Source organism: Paralichthys olivaceus, chromosome 14 (assembly GCF_024713975.1).
Source record: "Paralichthys olivaceus isolate ysfri-2021 chromosome 14, ASM2471397v2, whole genome shotgun sequence".
Lineage (NCBI taxonomy): Eukaryota > Metazoa > Chordata > Actinopteri > Pleuronectiformes > Paralichthyidae > Paralichthys > Paralichthys olivaceus.
The window spans coordinates 10444311-10464837 of NC_091106.1; the positions used below are offsets into that span (position 1 = coordinate 10444311).

Sequence of the window (20527 nt, forward strand, 5' to 3'; positions counted from 1 at the left end):
CGCATGACACAAGGTAACACGGCTGCTCTCAAGTGTACATCCTCTGTTTCCTGAGGGTTATCTCAGCTGCAGGACGCACGGACATGCTCCCCCCTCCGTCCTGATTTGCAGCGGGGAGTTGTCTCAGAGGATGCAGTGTGCACATGAAGGCTGCAGCTCCAAGCATGCAAAGCTCAAGATGCTCCGCGACTTTATGTGAGCACAATTGGGGCTTTTCCTGAGACGCGTAAATCTGCAAGTTGCATAATTTTCGAGCGTCATTTACCGGGAGAAGCATTTTGGTGCAGAGGACCCAGAAGAGGATACTACTGCTGCTGCTGCTGGTCGCGTTGGCACAAAGACGCGCGTCTGCTGGGATTGGAGCTGCAGTCCACTTTACAGCAGCTGCAGTGCCACAAGTGGAGGAGGACATCTGTCATGAAAACTACGCGCCCGCTGCTTTTCTCCTGAACTCCTTTGTGGATGAAGTAGAGCTTCTTTTAGTTCATTCTCCTGCAGCCACTGAGAACAATGATCACTTCACAAGTACAATGAGACAAGGTGCAGGGCTGAGTGGAGGAGCTTTGTTAGGAGAAGTGCAGTGAGGAGGAGAAGCAGGACAGAGACCTCCAGGAGACCCGCAGACGAGTGGATGCCGCCTCCGGTGCGGAGCTGGTCGCTGTCCGACGCGCAAGTGGTGCTGAAATTTGGATGATGCCCGGCCAGCGACTGCAAGGCTGCCGCTCCCTGCACCTCAACGAGGACAACGGCCGCTTCGTGCTGCTCGCCCTCCTCATCGTCCTGTACCTGCTGTGCGGCGCCTCGGTCTTCTCGGCCATCGAACGGCCCTCGGAGCTGCGGGCCCACGGGCGCTGGAACGGGACGCTCCTCAACTTCAGCGAGACCTTCAACATCAGCCTGCGGGACCTCAACTCCTTCCTGAGGGAGTATGAAGCCGCCATCGCCGCCGGCATCCGGGCTGACGCTCTGAGGCCACGATGGGATTTTACAGGGGCTTTTTATTTTGTTGGAACTGTGGTGTCGACTATAGGTGGGTGATCTATACGGTATCCAGCATGTACAGGTTTCCCCGTGGCCATTGCGTCCATTTGGTTGCAAGCATGGTGTCCTCCACATACTTGTTGCAAAGGCAAGGTGGTTTTATTCAGAAGGCAAAAATCAATCAACTTCAAATCAGAAAATTTAAGGGAGTATAATAAAAGAAAGTATGTAAAGTAGTAAACTCCAAAAAATGCCTTCTATTTAGCTCACAGCACATTTTTAGTATGAATGGGAATCTGCATAATATTCATTTTGTTACCTGATGACCTGAGGATTCAAGGCAAATGAATTGGAGAATGGTCATTATTAATCTGCCCTCTGTTTGTTAAATTAAAATCATGTCATCACTGACAGGCTGGGTGTCAAAAGCTCTAGTGCTGCCATCCCTTTAGGCTCATTTCCTCCCTCTGGCTTACATACAGAATAACAGATTAGCAATTCTTTTCCAGTCATGTGTTACATTTTGGCAGTGAGGCACTTTGGCAACAGTGGCGACATCTGACCCGTCTGCCATTTGGAACGCCACACTCATCCTTGGCTATAGGACAGCACCCATGGGTGCAGTCTTCTCCCCTTTTTTGCCACATTTCCATTCAAACCAACAGGAATGTCAATGAGAGGCCCCCGTCTGCTCCCCTCTCGTTTAACATTTACTGTGCAATAGGTCAGAAAAGAGCAACTGTCCCTCGCAGGGACAGTCAGTGTGGTGCACTGCATGCCTGATGTTCTGGTGAACTCATCCCCCACCACTCAACACCATCTACCATATCCTCGGCAGCAGCTTTCGAGGTGACAGCAGCTCAAATTATTACCTGGAGTGTTGTAAACTGTGACGAAGGGAGTGATAAGGAAAGCTGGTGGCTGCTACACAGTGAGAATTGGCTCCACATGAGCAGAGAACCTGTCAGAACTTTATTCACTTTAGACCTGTCAGCAGAGCTTTAGTAGCTCTTCCACTGTCTACCCCCACATACAGATGCATAAATGCAGAGCTCTCAGGGAGCCAATGGACTGAGCTCACCCAGTCACAGAAGAGACTGTGTTTGTGTGCATGTCTGTGGCAGGTTTTAAATCCTCTGTGCTCCACTTGTCATGCAGCAGCGCAGTGTTTCCCCTGAAAAGCAGATCATGTACAGTGACTTGGTTGCTTGGGGGTAAAAAGAGGGTGATGTTGATCTCTCTACAGTGTTTGTCTTTTTCTTTTGCAGACGTGTTTTGTATCTGTCTGGATTTCCATCTTGCTTTGATCTCCACCCCCCCACCCCTCTGGCTTCTGTGCTACTTTTTCTGCATGCTTGTGTGCGGCTGATATAAAAGGGATCTATGGGCCTCCCCACACAGCTCTTTATCAGAGCGGCATCCCCCTGCGCACTCCAGACACTTCCCGCCTCTGACTCTGCTGTGGCAGAGGCTTCAAATCAGCAGCAACACTTTGCTCTTCCTGATGTGTCTCCACGATATTACTTTGAAAACAGAAAAAGAAGCTATGGCCACTTAAGGCACTTGTTTACCCACTTGTTTACCCATTGGCTCTGCCAAATTCACTGGCCAATAGTGCCGCAAACAAAAGTGCATAGCAGCCTTTTACTAAAGGAGACCTATTTTGTATTTCCTTATTTTCTGATCTTTTAAAATACTGAATTATCGTATTAGACATAGTTTAAGTTAATGGCAAAAACAGACAGTTAGGTTTCCGATGTGTAACAAGCTGTGACGTGATTTTCTTCATACAACCATCCATTATGAGCTCTTTCACCTTAAATAGTCCACTAGGGTAGTATTACAGGTGTTAAATCCACTCTGCCAGCAGAATGTTTTACAACCATCGTTAGCTTTTTATTACCTGACAGCAGATGCTTTCCAATTCAGTTTGCATTTTTGCACATTTCCTACACACAAACTATTAACAGGAGCATTTATATAATATTTTTGCATTCAAATTGTATTTGAAAGACTGAATCCATCATTATGTCACACAATTAGCAGCTAATGACTATAATATTTCCTGAACAGAGATGTCCTGCAGTCATCTCTACTGCTGCAGAGGTTTGTGCTGTCCACTCTCACTGCTCTGGGTCAGATTAGACACCAGCTGGTCGACATTTGTTGTTTTGAAAATCCAACTAACTGGAAAAATGAACACTTGAACATACACCAGAACTGCCTAAAATGACAGAGACAATTTTTGTGAAAAATGTATTTGATGTGATTGTTCCCTTTTCACTTGTTCATCCGCTAACATGGAGGAGACAGGGTTTATGACCCAGTCAGCCACCAGAGGCCAATCAAAACTCTTCACTTTTGGGGAGTGATGATGTTGTCTATCTTTATATACCTTCTCCATTAGGGCATCATAATAAATCATGATTGTGTAACTGCTGAAATAGCACTTTAAAGCTGCAAACAAAGTCAATTATTTCATTAAAAAGCTATTTGTGTAAAATCAATGTTTCTTTGTGGGACATTATCCCGATGCAAAGAGACGTCACGTGTGTAGTGTGCAGCAGAACACAGGAAATCAACTACAAAAATATTTTTGTCTTCGGTGCTCAAAGAACACTCAGTCCATATAATAGATCCATAAACAACAACAGGTCTCAGAGAGCCTGTTAACACGTTGACCGTGGCATCTAATTCAAAGCACCACTGTGTCGGAATTCACTCTCACTGAGCCACTAAAGCAGCACTTCATGTTTTTCATTTCTTCTGATCTTGTTGAAATGCAGGTTTGAAGAGTTTGTCAGTATCCAACACTTGCTTGCGTTGTGTTGTCCTGCCCTACATTTTCAGACGGAGCCTCGCTATTTGTCTGCTCATTAAAAAATAAACAAGAGTCTGCTCTGCAAATAGACTTTCTATTAATATCAAAAGTTATTTGTAATGCTCAGGGCTGATTGATAAGTCCTGACTGCCAATCAGGACAGCTCTCTGAGGTCCTCTGCTTGCCAGTATGTCTCACTGTAAGATGCTGCAGTGACATTTTGGAGAAATCCTCTCTCAGTTTTGAAGTAGCAGAATGAATACTTGTCAAGAGTACTTAGTGAGGGCGTTAAACTTGTTGAGATTGAGTGGAACATATTACATAGGATGGTTAAGCGTTCGTCGCTTTACTACACAATAATCCACTGCAGGTTTGGATTCTGTTCCCATTTATTCCTGGACTTATAGATTCTGTATCTCCTGTCTGTTCTTGCCCCTGGCAGCCACAGCTTCCTGCTCCATCACATTCATATCCACCCACTCAGAGAAGTCACAAAAGAAGGTGAGGCAAAAAGGACCGTTTAACAAAAACTGTAGGAAGCAGACCTTTACACAGTTTCCCCCTTTTAATGAGGGCAGATTTAAACCTTGGTGCTGTTCACGACGAAATGTCAGAAGTGGGTGGAGCTAAGAGAAGTAGAAATCCTGGTTGTACAGAGATGTGCTGCAGCAAAATGACTGTGGCTCTTCCCTCGGTTCACATGCAGGCATTATCTCCTCCATCACAAATCATTGATTTAAATGTTAAAGTATCCTCATTAGTGGCTTCAGTTTAAACTGCAGTTTACAGTTTGTGCTGACACTGTAAGAGAGGTGTTAAAGCAACTCTACTGTATTGTCTGGTTTGCAGTTTGTTGTGTTGCATTAGGTGTACTGGAAGCACACATCAAGATTTAGCCTGAAACAGCAATAATAAAACTTTCTTACCATATGAAAAAAAAAGTCGCTGATAGGAACAAACCCACAGACATTTGTCATTTAAATGTGCATTTCCTCAGAGCATTTTAGCCTTTCAGTTTATCGTTTTGATTTTACAGTCAAAATGTCTATAGAGTAGATTACTTGGTTTTTGTCATTATCGCCAAATTCTTGTCACACTGATGTAAAGTGTTTATGTTTCCGACAGGACTGGTTTTAATGAGTTTGTTGCTTTAAAAACACGGTGAACTATCATGACTGCAGCAGAGACAGTGGCTTCAAATGACATCACCACTGTAAGATGGGGGCACCTATATGGGGGATATTTTGACTTAATTCTTTCTTCAGTGGGAGGATGTGGTGACGTGTCATCCATCTTTGTATACATTCAATGAGTGGGCTATGGATGGGTTTCTGCACACTGCAGAACCTGCAACATAAAAACCCATGTAAAGGACATGTTGCAGTGTAGGACCTTTAAGGAGCAATTATTTGACCTAATCCATTACTACAAAAAGGCCAGCGAGGACATGCATGTTATTATTTACCATGTGTTGTATTATTGTTATATAATCTGGATTATGTTGTTTTGCTGTGATCACAAAGTAGTTATTGGAGATCACAAAAGCACATATATTGTGATAAAAAGTAATTTTGTCAACACAAAAGACTAAAAGCTTATTATGAGAACAACATTGATTTCCCATGTCCTCTCCCATGATTCAAAGTGTGAATAAACAATCAGACCTAATGGCTTAGTGGCATTTATCCTCCTCCTTGTCTTGTGCCAATTTAAAAAGTGTTGAATTGGCTTCAGCATCTCATTTAAGCAGACTTGTAGGGTTAGTGTGACTATTACACGCCTGTCTGACCAAAGCCGATGTGTCTGGAGGAGAACTGCACACCACATTTGTCCTCTGTACTGTACGCTGCCACGCCTTGTAATTCACATCTCTCTGAGGCTACCTCACCTCTGAGTCACCTCAGACTGGTGGAGCGTGCATTTGGCATTTAGGCACTGTGAAATGCCACATGACAGACGGGAGTGGATTCCTCAAGGCCGTCTGTGTTTTTGTTTTGCTTTCTCATTTAGATTAACTGCTCGGTGCTGCCTAGTCAGAACAAAACCATCTGTGTTGTTGCAATTGTGTCTGTTGTGAGCGTTCTTTCAGGAGGTGGTTGGGAATTCGGCCTGCAATCTGTGAAAGCAGATTCATTGGTGTGCATCAACTCGTTCTGTTTCTTCCCACAGCACCGTTCAGACTGTCCCACAAAGGCCTGACTCCTGTTTTTAAACTAATCACAAATCTTAACTCGGCTCCTTTGTCATGTTGAGCCCCTGCACATTTCATACGATGTGTTTCTGTGGTGAAGCATTGTAATTGTGTTACAAAATAGAAGCTTCTCATATTGCATAGATCATATGAAAACATTTGGAGCTGGTCACTGTGATTCTATCTCCTATCTGGTGTCTGATGCCGTCCTTCTTAACCACAAAATCACAGAGTCAGAGGGAATGAATGCATGCAAGGCACGGAGGGTTTGTCTAGATTGGGTGTTGTCCAGATCCTCAACACGAGTGTATCCTCGATTAGGGAATTGAGGCTCTAAGAGAGAATGATGAGACTGTGTCGGAATTAATCTAGTTGTTGCATTATGTATCTAATTTCTACCTTAAAGGGCAATTCCAGTATTTTTCAACCTGGGCTTTATGTTGTTAAATGTGTGTGTGTGTGTGTGTGTGTGTAAATGAATGGTACTTTGGAATTGGTCCAGTAGATAGACTTTGCCAACTGCTGCAACACAACAGCAGTGACAACAATGTAATCTTATGTGGTAACAGTGAAGGGCCATGACATGTCCATTGTCTAAGAGGTTTTTTTTCAACCATAAAAGGCTCAAATTCTTATTCTGCGTCTTTGCTCAGTGTCTGGCAACAACCCTGGAGCTCTTTGTTTGTATATACTCTGTAGAAGAAGGGACGACCATCGAAGTAAAAAAGCTTTATTGTCATTGTCCACATCAGACGATGTTTAATAATTCTCTGAGGAAAATCTGAATTCCTCTCTGTAACTGCAGACATCCCTCCAACTCCAATTCTTACATGAACTCAAGTCTCAAGACACTTGAGAGTGAGACTTCTCATTGAGCCAGACCTGTGTAATGTTGCCAGACTCAAAGTAACCCTGTAAGGCTTTTCTTGGTGAAACAAATACACTATAAGTGGACATTTCATTTTGTTGCAGTTGCCCCATAAGAGCCGGCGGAGACGATCTATTGAACCAAAGTTTAAAAATAAATTCCCATTATCAGATATCAGATATGTAAATGTATATGCTCAAATATTATAGCCTATAAGACACCTACATTGATATGTTATGTAAAATAATGAACGATAATTGGGATACAATTACACTCCTCTCCATCCATTAGCTACACTGCTGCAAGGGTCAAAGTGGGCTGAAGAGTCATCACATAATCTGATACCTGCATGCCTTTGGATTGTGGGAGGAAGCTGGAGAATAGAACATGCAAAGTCCGAACAGAAACTTGGGTTCAAACTCAGAACCATTAGTGTAGCATGTTAGCATGTTTACATTTGCCCATTACAAGTTAAAGAAATTGTAGGTGAGGCGAAGGGGAATGTCATTAGCCTCAGTGTCATAAATCCAACTATAGGGGGGCCAACAAAATGATTACTATTCATCCAGTGGATAAAAATAGATGCAAGCTGGTAAACAGACTCACTGCACTGTTCCCTAGTGTGGAGTACATGCGTGTGTGTGTGTGTGTTTGCCTGCATGTGTGTGTGTGTTTATAACCTTTTCTATTGTAAACACAGACCTGTAGACCTCATGGGGACCAAAGCCTGCTCCGAATTAAGTAAAATGTCATTTCTAAGGTCCAGGTTAAGGTTAGGAGTGGGATGTGGATTGTGGTCATGGCTAAGGTTAGGGATAATGTTCTGGTTAGGCTGTACGCAATGAATTAAAGTAAATGTCCACATAAGTATAGCTACTCAAACCTGTGTGTGTGTACCGTGTGTGTGTAAGAGGCAACCTGCTGAGAGTGTACGCCTTTCTGTGTTCTGTCACTGTGGATCATAAATCTGCCCCGACACGCCGAGGCGTGTACTCACCCACAACCTGTAACTCACGTGGTCAGATCATCCCGGCCGAGCGATGCCAAGATCATTTTAGAGGACACAGCACATTTTCTGTGCTTCTGATTAGCATTTCACTGATTCTGCTCTTTGTACCAGCAAGCCAAGGAGAGGATAAACTCTGTGTGCTCTCTGCACTTCCTATCAGGGCTAAGTTCATTTTAAATTTCCCTTCTGTTACTATTACGATCATCATCAGTTTCACCAACCATGATGCGAATGCTGACTTGCAGCTATGAGATTTTAAACTTCCCCCCATAAGACGATAAGTCCTTCTCTCTCTGAAAAGTGGCAAAAATGTCATCTCATTGCAGGAAGTCTTACACAACTATTGCACTTCTGCACCAGCGGAACATGTATCTGCATCTAGGGGCCATGAATATAAATAGTTATCAGTGTTAATAACCTAAGAGCAAGTTGGCAAACAGCATGATTTGGCAGCCGTCCATCTGTCTCTGGGTGTCAAGGAAGGGTTGCTTGTGTGAGAGCAGGGAGATAAACATGCTGCAATAGAGCATCTGTCAAATGACTGAACATAAACACTGGAATAATGTTAAATGTAAAATAGTTAAATCAAATGTCAGGTTCAAGATGAATCAAAAGTCTAAAATCCTATAACAGTGTAACTCATAGGAGAAGAGACACATGTGGATTTTGAGTATGACCTTGAATCAGTGAGATGGTTGGTCATGATTAGATTACATTGACAAAGCACTTTGTCATCCCTGGAGCTTGATCATGGAGCACATGCAATTAGGAGTTATGGATATTGCTGTTATAGTAAGTCTATTATTGAGATTAATCACCTGCAATTTAAACACTACAGCTGGTAAAGAAATGGCAGCTGCTGTACATGAGCCACTCGTGTTCAATGTTTCTATATAATCTACCTACCTATTCCACAAATGTCTGTTATTCCATGTGTCTTTAAGTGGAAGACATATTTAGCGAAACCATTCATCTTATCAGCTTCACAATTGGCATGTGTATTGTTAATGGCTTGAGCAAGTTGACAAGTTGTGAACTTATGTCTGAAGATTGTATCAATTGCTTAACAGACCTCTTAAATAGCAGTAAATCATAAATCATTCAAACTTCTTCAGTGCTGATAAACCTGGTCGGATGAACACAAAGTTTCCTAACTTCACTCTGAACAAAGTTTATAAAAAGCTCTGCACACAATGTCCAGCACACTAACTATAAAAAAGTGACAGTGTATTGTAGAACTGAGGACTCACTGAGGACAAGGAATAATTGAGAAGTAGCTCTGGAGCATTAACACAGGACAAGAGAACATTCCAAACAGACAGGTGTAGAACACCCACTGCACTCGCCTGTGTGAATTAGAGGAAGCTGTGCTCACAAGCCTTCTTTATCAGGAGGAAAATGTTCTACCAGTAAAACCATGTGAGTTTCTCAATTAATCTACCGCCCTGGAAAATACCAGGATAACATGTAGCCAAATGAGTTTCTTTGTCCTCATGCCAGCATTCAGAGATCACTGAGCCACCGACAGTCACTGACAGAGTCACTGTCTCAGACTCGTAGTGGGCCCTTTGAGTTAATAGTAAGTAAAACATGATTTAATTGTGAGCAGCAGAGCATCGCCTCATCATTTCTCCGAGACACCTTGCTGGTGCCCAGCCTCTATGATCCAGGATCATTATTGCAGCTGTCAGTAATTTAGCAGGGCCTGACAGGAATCAATTTTTTGCAAGGCTTTAAATTTCAGGGACTTGTGCTTTCACATTAGCAGTAATGAAAAAACATTGAATCAAAACTCCACCAAAGCTAAAGCATTCATTTCATGGTAGCATGTGATCACACTCTTTTCATGAGATGCCTAAAAAGCTGGAGCAGCTGTGAGAGACTGACAGTACAATAAATGTAGCCAGTGGCAGAGGAAGTAATATTTTTGACAAAAATGTACCCAAGTAAAAGTAAAGTCTCTTTTCCACTAGTCAAAAAATCCATTAACATGTGGCTTTTGTCTGCAAAGGGAATGGCTACAATCAGCATTCACTCCTGGATCAAGTGACAGTAAACTTGACACACTACATTTTCTACTAGAGTAAAAGTAAATAAGTACTTATATATTATAGGCAGAAGTACTTGCAGAGTATAGCCTGTTCCCTGTTTCATCAATGTGGTTGAGTTGTTGCACTGTTTCTTCATCAGTGATGCTGCTGCTGCAGGAGGCAGGGTCTGATGCTACCTGTCTTCTCTGATTGGATCAGTGGACCAATTCCCCTTGAAAAAATATGAAAAACAATGTGAACACAAATATTTGCTGGTAGTGAAATGCTGAAAGTTACAAGTTCCCTAAAATAAATCTATTTAAGAACAGTAATTAAGTTAATGTAGTCTATTACATCCCACCACTGAAGGTAGCGTTACCATGGTACTGCATGAGCTCCAGATCTGTGTTATCAGTGATGCTGAACATGGAGGCTTATCACACTGACCTGAGGGGGATAGTGTTTCAAAAGCTCCACCTGAGCAGGTGTGTTTGCTTTTTGGAATAATACAAGAGGGGCGTTATGTAGCCAAGCTTTTATTCAAACATTGACAGTGCAAGATAATAGGGAAGCACAAGGACGTCGCCTTCAGATCCATCAGGGAGAAGCTATTAATCCGACGAGAGAATTACTCCTCAGTCAAATTGAGAGGACAAAATCTCTGTTCCCTGTTTGCAGATGAACGACGAAGCAACATGACTCTTAACTTTAATTTTGCTTATATAACCCCTGTTCTACCTTGACTGTGAAACTGAATAATGACACACCCTGTTTGTCCGGTTCTGTTTTTCTGTTCTTTTAAAATGATGTGAACACGGAGAACTGAAAAAAAAAAAAAAACTTTGGCGCAGATCCAAAGTCAGTGCAGCATATTTTTTTTGACAACAAATCAATGTGGACAGCGGCGGACTCATCAATCCCCCTGGTTTCGCTTCGCCAAGGAATTAAGTGGCGAGATACGATTGAAAACAGCGGGTCCTGATTCAGTCAAGATGGAGCCAAAGGAATCACTGAATCAGAAGACGGAGGTATATTTTATGTTGTTGTTCACTGACTGGGTTTGTAATCTATATGCGTATTGACCAGCTTTAATGACTCTTGGTTACATGTTTCATTATGATCACCACAGTCCATTATCTTAAATTACTACACAGCCATGTATAACAGTGAGAACACTCATTATCAATGCTTTGACAGCAGAAATTAATGGATCGTGTGTGAGTGAGCTCTGTGAAATTCAAAGCCACATTGTTTTGCTTGAGGGCCCCATAGGATATATTGTAGTATGTAGGCTTCGGGAGATTTATTAATATTTCATAGCATTTGTTTAATATGCACAGATCTCAAACTAAACTTGTATAGGACCTATTATTTAATCATCATGTCAGCATTTTCCTACATTAGAAACCCTGGCATTTCCCCAGCAGATGGTGCGGCAATGATGTCCGCAGAGTCGCTGTTCCCTCAGCCCTCCTCTGTCCTCTCTGCAGACCCCCCGCCAAGTTGCCCCATGACTAATGGTTTCCTGTTTGCAGCAAGAAACATAGAGGGTCGAGCATGTGTGGCGTTTTCTGTTGCTGCTGTTATCACGCCAATTTACGACCTTTCCCTGTGGGAAGCTGTTGACTGGGGGCTTGTTTTTTAAGCTCATCAATTGGGGACATGAGGAGATTTGATGTTTGGTTTGGAAAACATTTCCCATAATGAATCTTTGAGTCCATTTTGTGTGCTCCAGGGAGGTGTGTGTGTTTTAGCGGTAACCTTCAGTCTCAATGCTACTGAGAGAGAGTAGTGCGTGTCCTTGGTTCAAACACAGAAACATAACTGAGTGCTTTTAGTTACCATCCACTCTCATGTGGGTCTCCATTAGGAGCTTTGGTCCACTTGAACTGGCTCTTTTGTATTTTTCTGCTGTTCTGTGTTCTTCTCCAGCTTTGGGAGACTAAATCTGAATGCCTCAGTACAATGAATCAATACATTACCTTTTCAATAAGTCAGGAATCAATAGGTGTTGAATCAATAGGTCAGGAAACCAAAACAAAGAGTGGAAATACACTAAAATGCTCCCTAGAGCTGAAGAAGTGTGCTGATTTGGAGGATACTGGGTTAGGGCTAACCCAGCACAAAGCTCCCATTTCCAATATATTTAATGATTTGACTGATTTTTAGTATCATAAATTTTGGTCATTGCAACTTGAAGATTTACGTAGTATGTGGAAGGTAGATTGGCACTGAGCTCATACCTCCACCAAAGTTCAACAGTCCCCATCAGGAAATCACTTTTTAAGTCACAATATTTGGATCTGCACCAAATTGCACACAGTCCCCTAAACAAGCCTGATCTTTTTCATCAAGATCCATGAATTATTCTCCAAGAATAAATTGAAAATGTTAAAAAAAAACTAGTGGACAATGTTAAAGAAAAGGGACAACAATTCTGCATCCGTCTGTTGGGTTCATTCTTGGGTCATACCACAGTAGTAAGAAACCTGCTCACAAACAAATAAACAAACAATCAAACAGACAAATTATTACTTAGGTATTAATGCATGATTTTTGATCTTAAAGAAAAATACCCATGGCAGTGGCTCAGAGTCTAAAACTGAAAAATGGTCAGGTAAAAGATTCTGACTAAATCAGTGTTGACCAATATTGACTGAAGCTTTAAAAGGCATCAATTATCCCACTGAAAATATGAGTTTAACAGAAGTGGGGTTTAGTGGATTATAAAAATCAAACTTGAAATGTTGAAGGAAGTGAAAAAAGTATCCTTGATCAACAGCAAATTAAATAAGTTTTTCCTTGATCTACCCTGCATCCTTCCACCAAGTTTTGAGGAAACCCGTCCTGTAGTTTTTGCTTAATCTTGATAACAAACAAACAAACAAACATCATAAAACAACACACAAATGGACCTTGTTGAAAATATAACCTCACTGTGATTATCTCGTTATTTTTAAAGGTACATTGAAAATATGACAGAGTAAATTTGACTTCCTGCTCTCTGAGCTGTGGAGAGTTTGGACACTTTGGACCATTTCACAGCTGCTGTTAGCTCCTTTGTGCTGACAGCTCCTCACATAATGAAAAACCTGTTGAGTCTGATTGCACAGTCCTGTTTCCCTCAGAGTGGTTCCTTTGGTGTAAAATTTCATGACTAATTACTGTTTGGAGAGGAGTCCTCTACTAAGGGGAGCAAATGAAATGCAGAGCAGTCCATCAATACATCTATTAGCAGCACTCTGTGGTTTGTGCTATTTAGGTCCTGACTTTACTGCCCCCTTTAATGAGCCATTGTAACTTGCCATTGGCCTGTAATGAGAGCTGCTCTTTCTAAATTGTGTCAACTCCGTGATTGCCCCTCAGAACATGTGATTTTACCTCGATCCCTGACAATAAATGCTGACCTGAACGCTGGAGTCACTGCAGTCCGCTTATGATCTATCTAGGTCTCTCCCCACATTTCATTTCCCCACAGTCTGATAACCATTAAAGCTGCTTCTTCTTCTCTGTGCAAAGCTGTCAAATGGTAATTAATGGATACTAATGGCACCATTTCCATCACTTTCCCTCTGGTTGAATCTCCAGTGTGTAATTGAGTATGCAAGCATCATTTTCAATGTTGAGTTGAGCATACCTTATTTAATGCAAATGGGTAAATATTCTCCCAAGGCTTTGATTGAATTGGATTAGCACACATATGATGTCCTGCTTGATCAAGTTCTGCAGGATTAAAATCTCATCCTGGCTTGGACAGAGTGCAAAGTGTTGTGTGAGGTCAGCAGCAGGATCATTGGTCTGTTCCTGGCACTTCAACCTTTAGTTTTAAAGTATAAATAAAGAAGTATTTGTGAATAAAGTCCCAGAGTGTTTGCGTGTTTGGTTTCAGCTCAGTCCTTTACCTTCTATTATTGTTTTGTTGTCCCTAATGCGTCTTGACACAGTAGTCTGGAGTAATGGCTCTGAAACGCTACACTGAATCGATGCCTGGTGCCTTTTCCTCTCTTAGGTAATTTACTTGGTAATGAGAGACGGTGCAAAGGACTGCCTCTGCGCGCACTGAAAAGATGTAATCTGTTTTCCCTCTGATTCAGTTGGGTTAGAGAGTCATGGGCAGCTAATTAATTAACTATGAAACAGGAAAATAGGATTTCACTGGAGGGCTTAATTTGGGTTATCATTGCCCCTCACCATCCTGTTAGCCAACAGTGCCTGGCTGTGTGTTACTGCGCTACTGTATGTTACTTTCTTTAGCTGCTTTCAGACATGCAATGAATAGCAGTAATCTCCTGATGTTCTCCGGAGAGGCGCTGAACTTTCTCTGGAGTTTTTCCTGCCGACCACCTGGTTAAATAAAAAAACCTGGGGAATGTCTAAGTGAGCTCATGTGAAAAAACAGCACGAGATCTTCTGGAGGAGTTGGGCACGTTTCTGAGAGGAGACATATGCAAAAATGAAAAAAGAAAACAAATAACTCAGAAGACACCAATGCAGATGTCAAGAGAGCTTTTGATGTGATCTCATGCCAGTGTAAACAAAGACACTGCAGCGGAAATGATATGTTTTGTCCTGTCTCTGCCTACTGCACCACCCCTCACCCGGACGATGTGGAGATGTTCCTGTTGTTTTGAGCACGTCTGAGAGGAGAATCTCCCGCTGCGTTCTTCATGTGTGAAAGGCAAACTCCACGGAGTCCGAACCTAATTCTCACCTTCTCTGGACTTCATGTCTGAAAAGGCTGTTGACAACACCAGATTTTTCAATGTCTGATGTAATGTAGAAAACCTAGAAAAGTAAATCTGTGCATGTGTGTGTGTGAGACCATAATGTGTGTGTATACGTGGGTTTATATTTATTTTCCCTTGGCTCTAAAACACAATCTGTATCAATCAGCGTTGATCTAAATGACCCAGCGTGTCAACAGCAAACCCACACAAGAGTGGTTTCCAGTGGGAGAGATAAGGTCGAAAAAGCCATTTTGGGCATCATAAAGGAACCACTGGCTGGATATTGATGTCATTTATTACCTGACAAGGATGGTTAGAGACAGATTCACGTTTAATGGGGGAAACGCGCTGCCCTCATCTTCAGAGAAGACTGAAATGGTGGATGGACATGATGAAAGAATCAATTAACCTTGGCCTGGAAGTGAACTAGTTGATCTTTCAGCACGATTTTATTTGTTGGGTGACATTGCCTGTGGTTTCAAGTGTGTGTGTGTGTGTGTGTGTCTGTGTGTGCATGCACGTGTGTGTGTATGCTCACATTGACCCTGGAATATAAAAGAATGGGTGATGTGTGTGTGTGAAAACAAATAACCATATAATGTACACATGTAAGAGGAGAATGATTGCACATGAGAAATCAAACAACAGCAGATGTGATAGATGAGTGGTGCATTAATTAAAGTCTCCTTCTAGCTGACGAATATGTGTGGATTTTACACTTGTATGAAAAAATATATCTATAATATCTATATGCATACAATTTATAATGTTTATATTTATATTGTATCTTCACTTCAATTTACACTTTTCAGCAATGGCAATTCGGTCAGGCTGGTTTAACACTTATGGTTGGAAGTACCTTATAATAATTGTATTATTATGTTATGAACTACAACAAATATTGGAAGGATTAAGGATTTAAACTGTGTATTTGCTGTTAGTGTGTTTAAGTGGTAAAAGAATTTGTAAGTAGCACCTGTGACACTCTTGAAACGGAGAAGTGCACATTCAACATGCAACAGAATCCATAAACATCCTCTCATCTCCTCCCCTCTCCTCTCCTCTCCTCTCCTCTCCTCTCCTCTCATAACCCCCTGCCGCTGCTCGAACATTCAGTCTAATTGACTAAGAAATCAGAAAATAGCAGGAGGCCAAACCGCACAGCCCAGAAAAAAAAGGATTCAAAAGGCTTACCTAAGCTTATTCCTGACAATCTCCTCCCTTCGATATGACCCCTGCGTCCTTGATTTTCCAGGCCCCACCAACAGTAATGAACAGTATAGAAAATACTCTATATAAACATATGTTGTATACACAACGGCATATGGCTTTGTGTGCAAACATATACTTACTGTAAAAGGAGACATGTTATGCTCATTTTCAGGTTCATATTCAAATGTCGGTTATTAGTTTAAAAGGATTACATGCTTTGATTTAGCTAACACATCACTTTCCTCAGACTGTCCATTGCTGCAGCTCCTCTTTTCAGCCTCTGTCTTAATCACTTGGTTTTAGCTCCTGTCTCTTTAAGGCCCCCCTCCCGATGATTGGCCAGCTGGCCCACTCTCTTGTGATTGGTCAACTGCTTCCAGCGCGAGTATAAATGTCAGCCTCTGCTCTCACTTTATCTGCTTCGTCAGGCTAGCTGCTAGTTGTGCATTATGCAAATGTGAGGCATTGAGATGTCACGATGATGCAGAAATGTTGGCTGGACGACTGATGATGGTCAGGAGCTTCAGGAGCTTCAGGAGGAGCTTCAGGAGCAGTGATTTCTGTGCAAGGGAGGAGTTTCTTTACTGCTGACTTTGCAGATCTTTACAATTAAACAAAAAAACATACGAGGCACAAGGAAAGAAAAAAAATGTCTCTTTAATATCATCTAACTTATGTCAGTGTCAAGCTTCTGAATAATGTTTATTTAATTTAATAAAATGTTAAGTGTGAGACTGTCATTGGATACAACTCATACATGTCATACACGTGTTTTGTATTTTGTTCTACATCGAGTAATTGTAACTTTTGGTTTTACATTAGTTGCTATTTCTCCTCATTATTTCTTATTTCACAGCATGTATCTTCACTTGCAATACAGAATGTTCCTATTATTATTTATTACCCTATTGTCACTTTTCTCATTACTGTGACTTTCACAAATTAATCATCACAAATTATCACCCAGTATTTCCTTGATATCACTTGTGTGTGCCCAAATCAAGCCCCCTTTAAGATATTTTTCATTACTGCCACAAATATTTACAACTAAGATTTAAGCCTTATTTGAAAAGCTCATTTAGATTTGAGATTGTTTGGCTTTCACGCACCACTTCCCTCATCTCAAACCAGCAACATAATTTCTTGTGAGGAAACTGAAGACACCCTGCAATTGAAAGTTTCTTTTTAAACTCGCTCAAGGAACTCACTGTCTAATGTTGCTCCTGTGTCTCCACAGGTTTTGGGATGACAACACCTGTGACAGTCGCAGGAAAGGTGTTCTTGATCTTTTATGGTCTTCTGGGCTGCGCTGCCACCATCCTCTTCTTTAACCTTTTCCTGGAGCGCATCATCACTCTGCTGGCCGTGGTGATGAAGGCCGTAAGGGAGCGACGAATCAGGAACAGTGGTCTACTCCCGCCAGGCATTCGCCATGACTTCTCAGCCTACTCCCTCCCAGGCTGGAAGCCCTCTGTGTACCATGTGATGCTGATTCTCGGCCTGTCAGCCATCACCATCTCCTGCTGTGCATCAGCCATGTACACCCCCGTTGAGGGCTGGGCGTACTTAGACTCGCTCTACTTCTGCTTCGTCACCTTTAGCACCATCGGCTTTGGGGACTACGTCAGCAGCCAGAGCGCCGCTTATGAATACCAAAGCCTCTACAGGGTGGCCAACTTCCTTTTCATGCTAATGGGCGTGTGCTGCATCTACTCGCTCTTCAATGTCATCTCTATCGTCATCAAGCAGGTGCTCAACTGGATCCTAGAGAAAATGAGCTGCTTGTTTTGCCAGCGCTGCAGTAACGCCAACGTCTTGTTGGGCAGACGCAACGCCATCCGACCGGGCTCCCGGGGTCGCCAGGGTCGGTTTGGCCAGCCACCCGACTCCGAAGAACCTTGTGATAGTGACACTGAGGGACGCAGACTATCCGGGGAGATGATCTCCATGAAAGACCTGGCAGCCTCCAACAAGGTGTCACTGGCCATCATGCAGAAGCAGCTATCTGAGTCAGCCAATGGATATCCCAGGACAGTCTGTGGCAGCTCGCGCATTAATGGTTTCTCCGGGGGGGTTGGAGCCCTCGGTATCATGAACAACAGGCTGGCAGAGACGAGTAACTCAAGGTAGAAGGCACAGTCAAACAGGATGTGCAACAAACCCTGACGCTTTTGAAATGGATCACCAGTGTAACTTGTTATGCATGATACATTTTGAATTTTATTTAGATACTTTTGGAAATACAAGCCTGTGGTGACGTTACAGGCAATGATTTTGATGGTTTGATGATGATGGCATGAAGAGAGAACCACAGAGTCATCATTAACAAAAACTTAAGTAAATTGGGAAGCATGGGGACCACCCATCACCCATTTCATTAATTTTAAACCCAACCAAGAACAAATATCTCTTAAATATCAGTCCGCTGAAATAGTTTGTTGTACATGCTCAATATATATGACTTACATGACTGAAATCTTCTGAGTCAAGGGAGGTAGTCAGTGCAATCTTAATTCTTCGTGGGAGTTTGCCAGTTTATATGAATGTACATATTTAATACTGATATAGACATGACGAGTGTAATCACAGAATGATATAGACATGACGAGTGTAATCACAGAATGATATAGCACATACTGAACTATGCATTATACTTTTCATGCATTTTTTTGCACCATTTCTAGACCTTCAATTGATTGTGCAATCCCCATTCTTTCTTGACACGGGTCAAGTTTCTACCCTCAGGTGACTACTTTCATTTCTGGGGCGGTGTGTGGAAAGCATGGCAGTGATGTAGCTGATTTTGTTGGGGCTGTAGTGAACAGAGGTTTTTAAGAGATTAAGGGGCTACAAAGAGTAGTTTCCCCATTGCTGGAGATGGAGGAAAAGAGCCATGCTGAAGAATGAAAATCCATTTCTCGTGAGAGAGGAACAGGCCTTCTTATCAGCTCGCAACATGCTTTGGTGGCTGAGACTTTGACTTGAAGGGTAAAAGACGGCACCTTCCAACTGTTTCTGTCTCAGTGTTTTTTTTTTAAAGCCTTCAGCTGTCTGCGAGGAAAACAAATGATAAAAGCTTGCAATGTATTAATTATTCGTTGAAAGCAGACTTATGTATTTTTAAAACTAAATAAACGGAGGGTGAGTTTATTTTTGCTTGAAGTTAAATATAAGGGATTGAAAGGAAGCAAATTATTGTTATTGGCACATTATGGTAAATTAATCAAACACAGCCGGTTCAATCTCTTTCGCTGGAGTGGGAACACAAACTTTATAGATTCTTGTATTGATTTATCCTTCCTGGACATTTTCCGTTTTCATCCAGGGTGAAAGAAAGCCTGTAGAGGTTGATTTTCCTCTTGATTTCCGTGTAAATGTGTAGCCAAGATTTAATGGATAGACGTTTTTCGGAAACAGGGTGCTACCCTGTCAGGCTTCATTTGCGATGTCCGTGTTGCCAGGAGCGATCTACTCTGAGGAATCTGTGATGTAAATGTTTGTAAACAGGAAGACAGAGGAGAAGACATTGATTGTAGGAGAGAGAATAAATTCCAAATTCACAACCGATATAGATCAACTGCCTCTCAAATCAACTCCTCCTGGCGTCCATCTTCATCATCTTAATATCCTCGCGGGCCGCTCACTTCTTCATCTCTGCATTCACTTCACACACATTGCACCAAAACCCTCCTGCTTCCTTTTTCTTGCAGATCTCTGCTCTCTCCTCACGCTCATCACCCTTTACACTGTGAATATGAGACATGCCATAAATGTATATACACATGAGGAACTGGAACATCTTAAAAAGCGCTCTCAAGGTGTGACACGGATCTAGATCTGTCCTATGTTGTATTTTATCACTTCAGAGCATAGAGCTGAATAATTTCCTTCACTCCCCAGTCTCACTGAGAGGACTAGAGAAAAATGACTCAGGTAGTTCAATCTTCAGGCTTGTCTTAGTTTTTTCCTGCATGCCATTATGGTAAAGCCATACAAGATAGATGTATATAATACAGAGGACTCTTTAAAGTCTATTTTTCTACTTACAGTATAGCTTTCAATTATCTACATGTGGATGACTGAAGAGGTCACTGTCATGTCTCTCACACAATCCGTCAACAGACTGATGAGATGCAGCATTCAGAATTTACCTACCCACAAAACAATATGGTCATAGAGTTAACACAGGTATTTCAAGTGTTGAAGAATATTTGGAAAGATTTGGAAAAATGCATGTTGATGTATTGTTGACAGTTAGATGAGAAGATTGACAGCACTTCACATCTGTGCTGTGAATATGAAGCTAAAGCTCAAATTTAGCATAAAGACCAGAAGCTATTTTGTCATAAAAATCTAATTGAATTATGATGGCTGAGAGGGTTAAATGCACTACAAAGTAAGAAAACACATGCAAATTGAAAAAAAAAAAGCAAATTAAGAAAACAACTTCATCAAGTTGACAACATATGCGGTGCAAAACGTCACAACACGTGCAAATAAAAGAAACGCACTGCAAATAAAGACAATGGAAATGTGTCCAGTGCATTGAACTCTCTCGGCTATCGTATTCAACAGACGGGGCGGAACATATTAATTTGTTTGCTTTAAACGAGCTAGTCTTGGAGGCAGATTCCTTGGGGAGAGCTAGGCTAGCTGCCTCCAGTTTTGATGCCTGAAAACCAGTAACC

General features: G+C 41.9%; 1 protein-coding gene across 1 annotated transcript; it reads left to right on the top strand.

The window, feature by feature from the left end:
- The first annotated feature begins 143 nt into the window (after positions 1 to 143).
- On the top strand, positions 144 to 20229 carry kcnk12 (potassium channel, subfamily K, member 12). The gene is made up of 2 exons (XM_020091252.2): positions 144 to 1030; positions 17077 to 20229. Exons 1-2 carry the CDS (start codon positions 691 to 693, stop codon positions 17967 to 17969), a joined length of 1233 nt encoding a protein of 410 aa, XP_019946811.1. The 5' UTR covers positions 144 to 690; the 3' UTR covers positions 17970 to 20229.
- Positions 20230 to 20527: the final 298 nt, after the last annotated feature.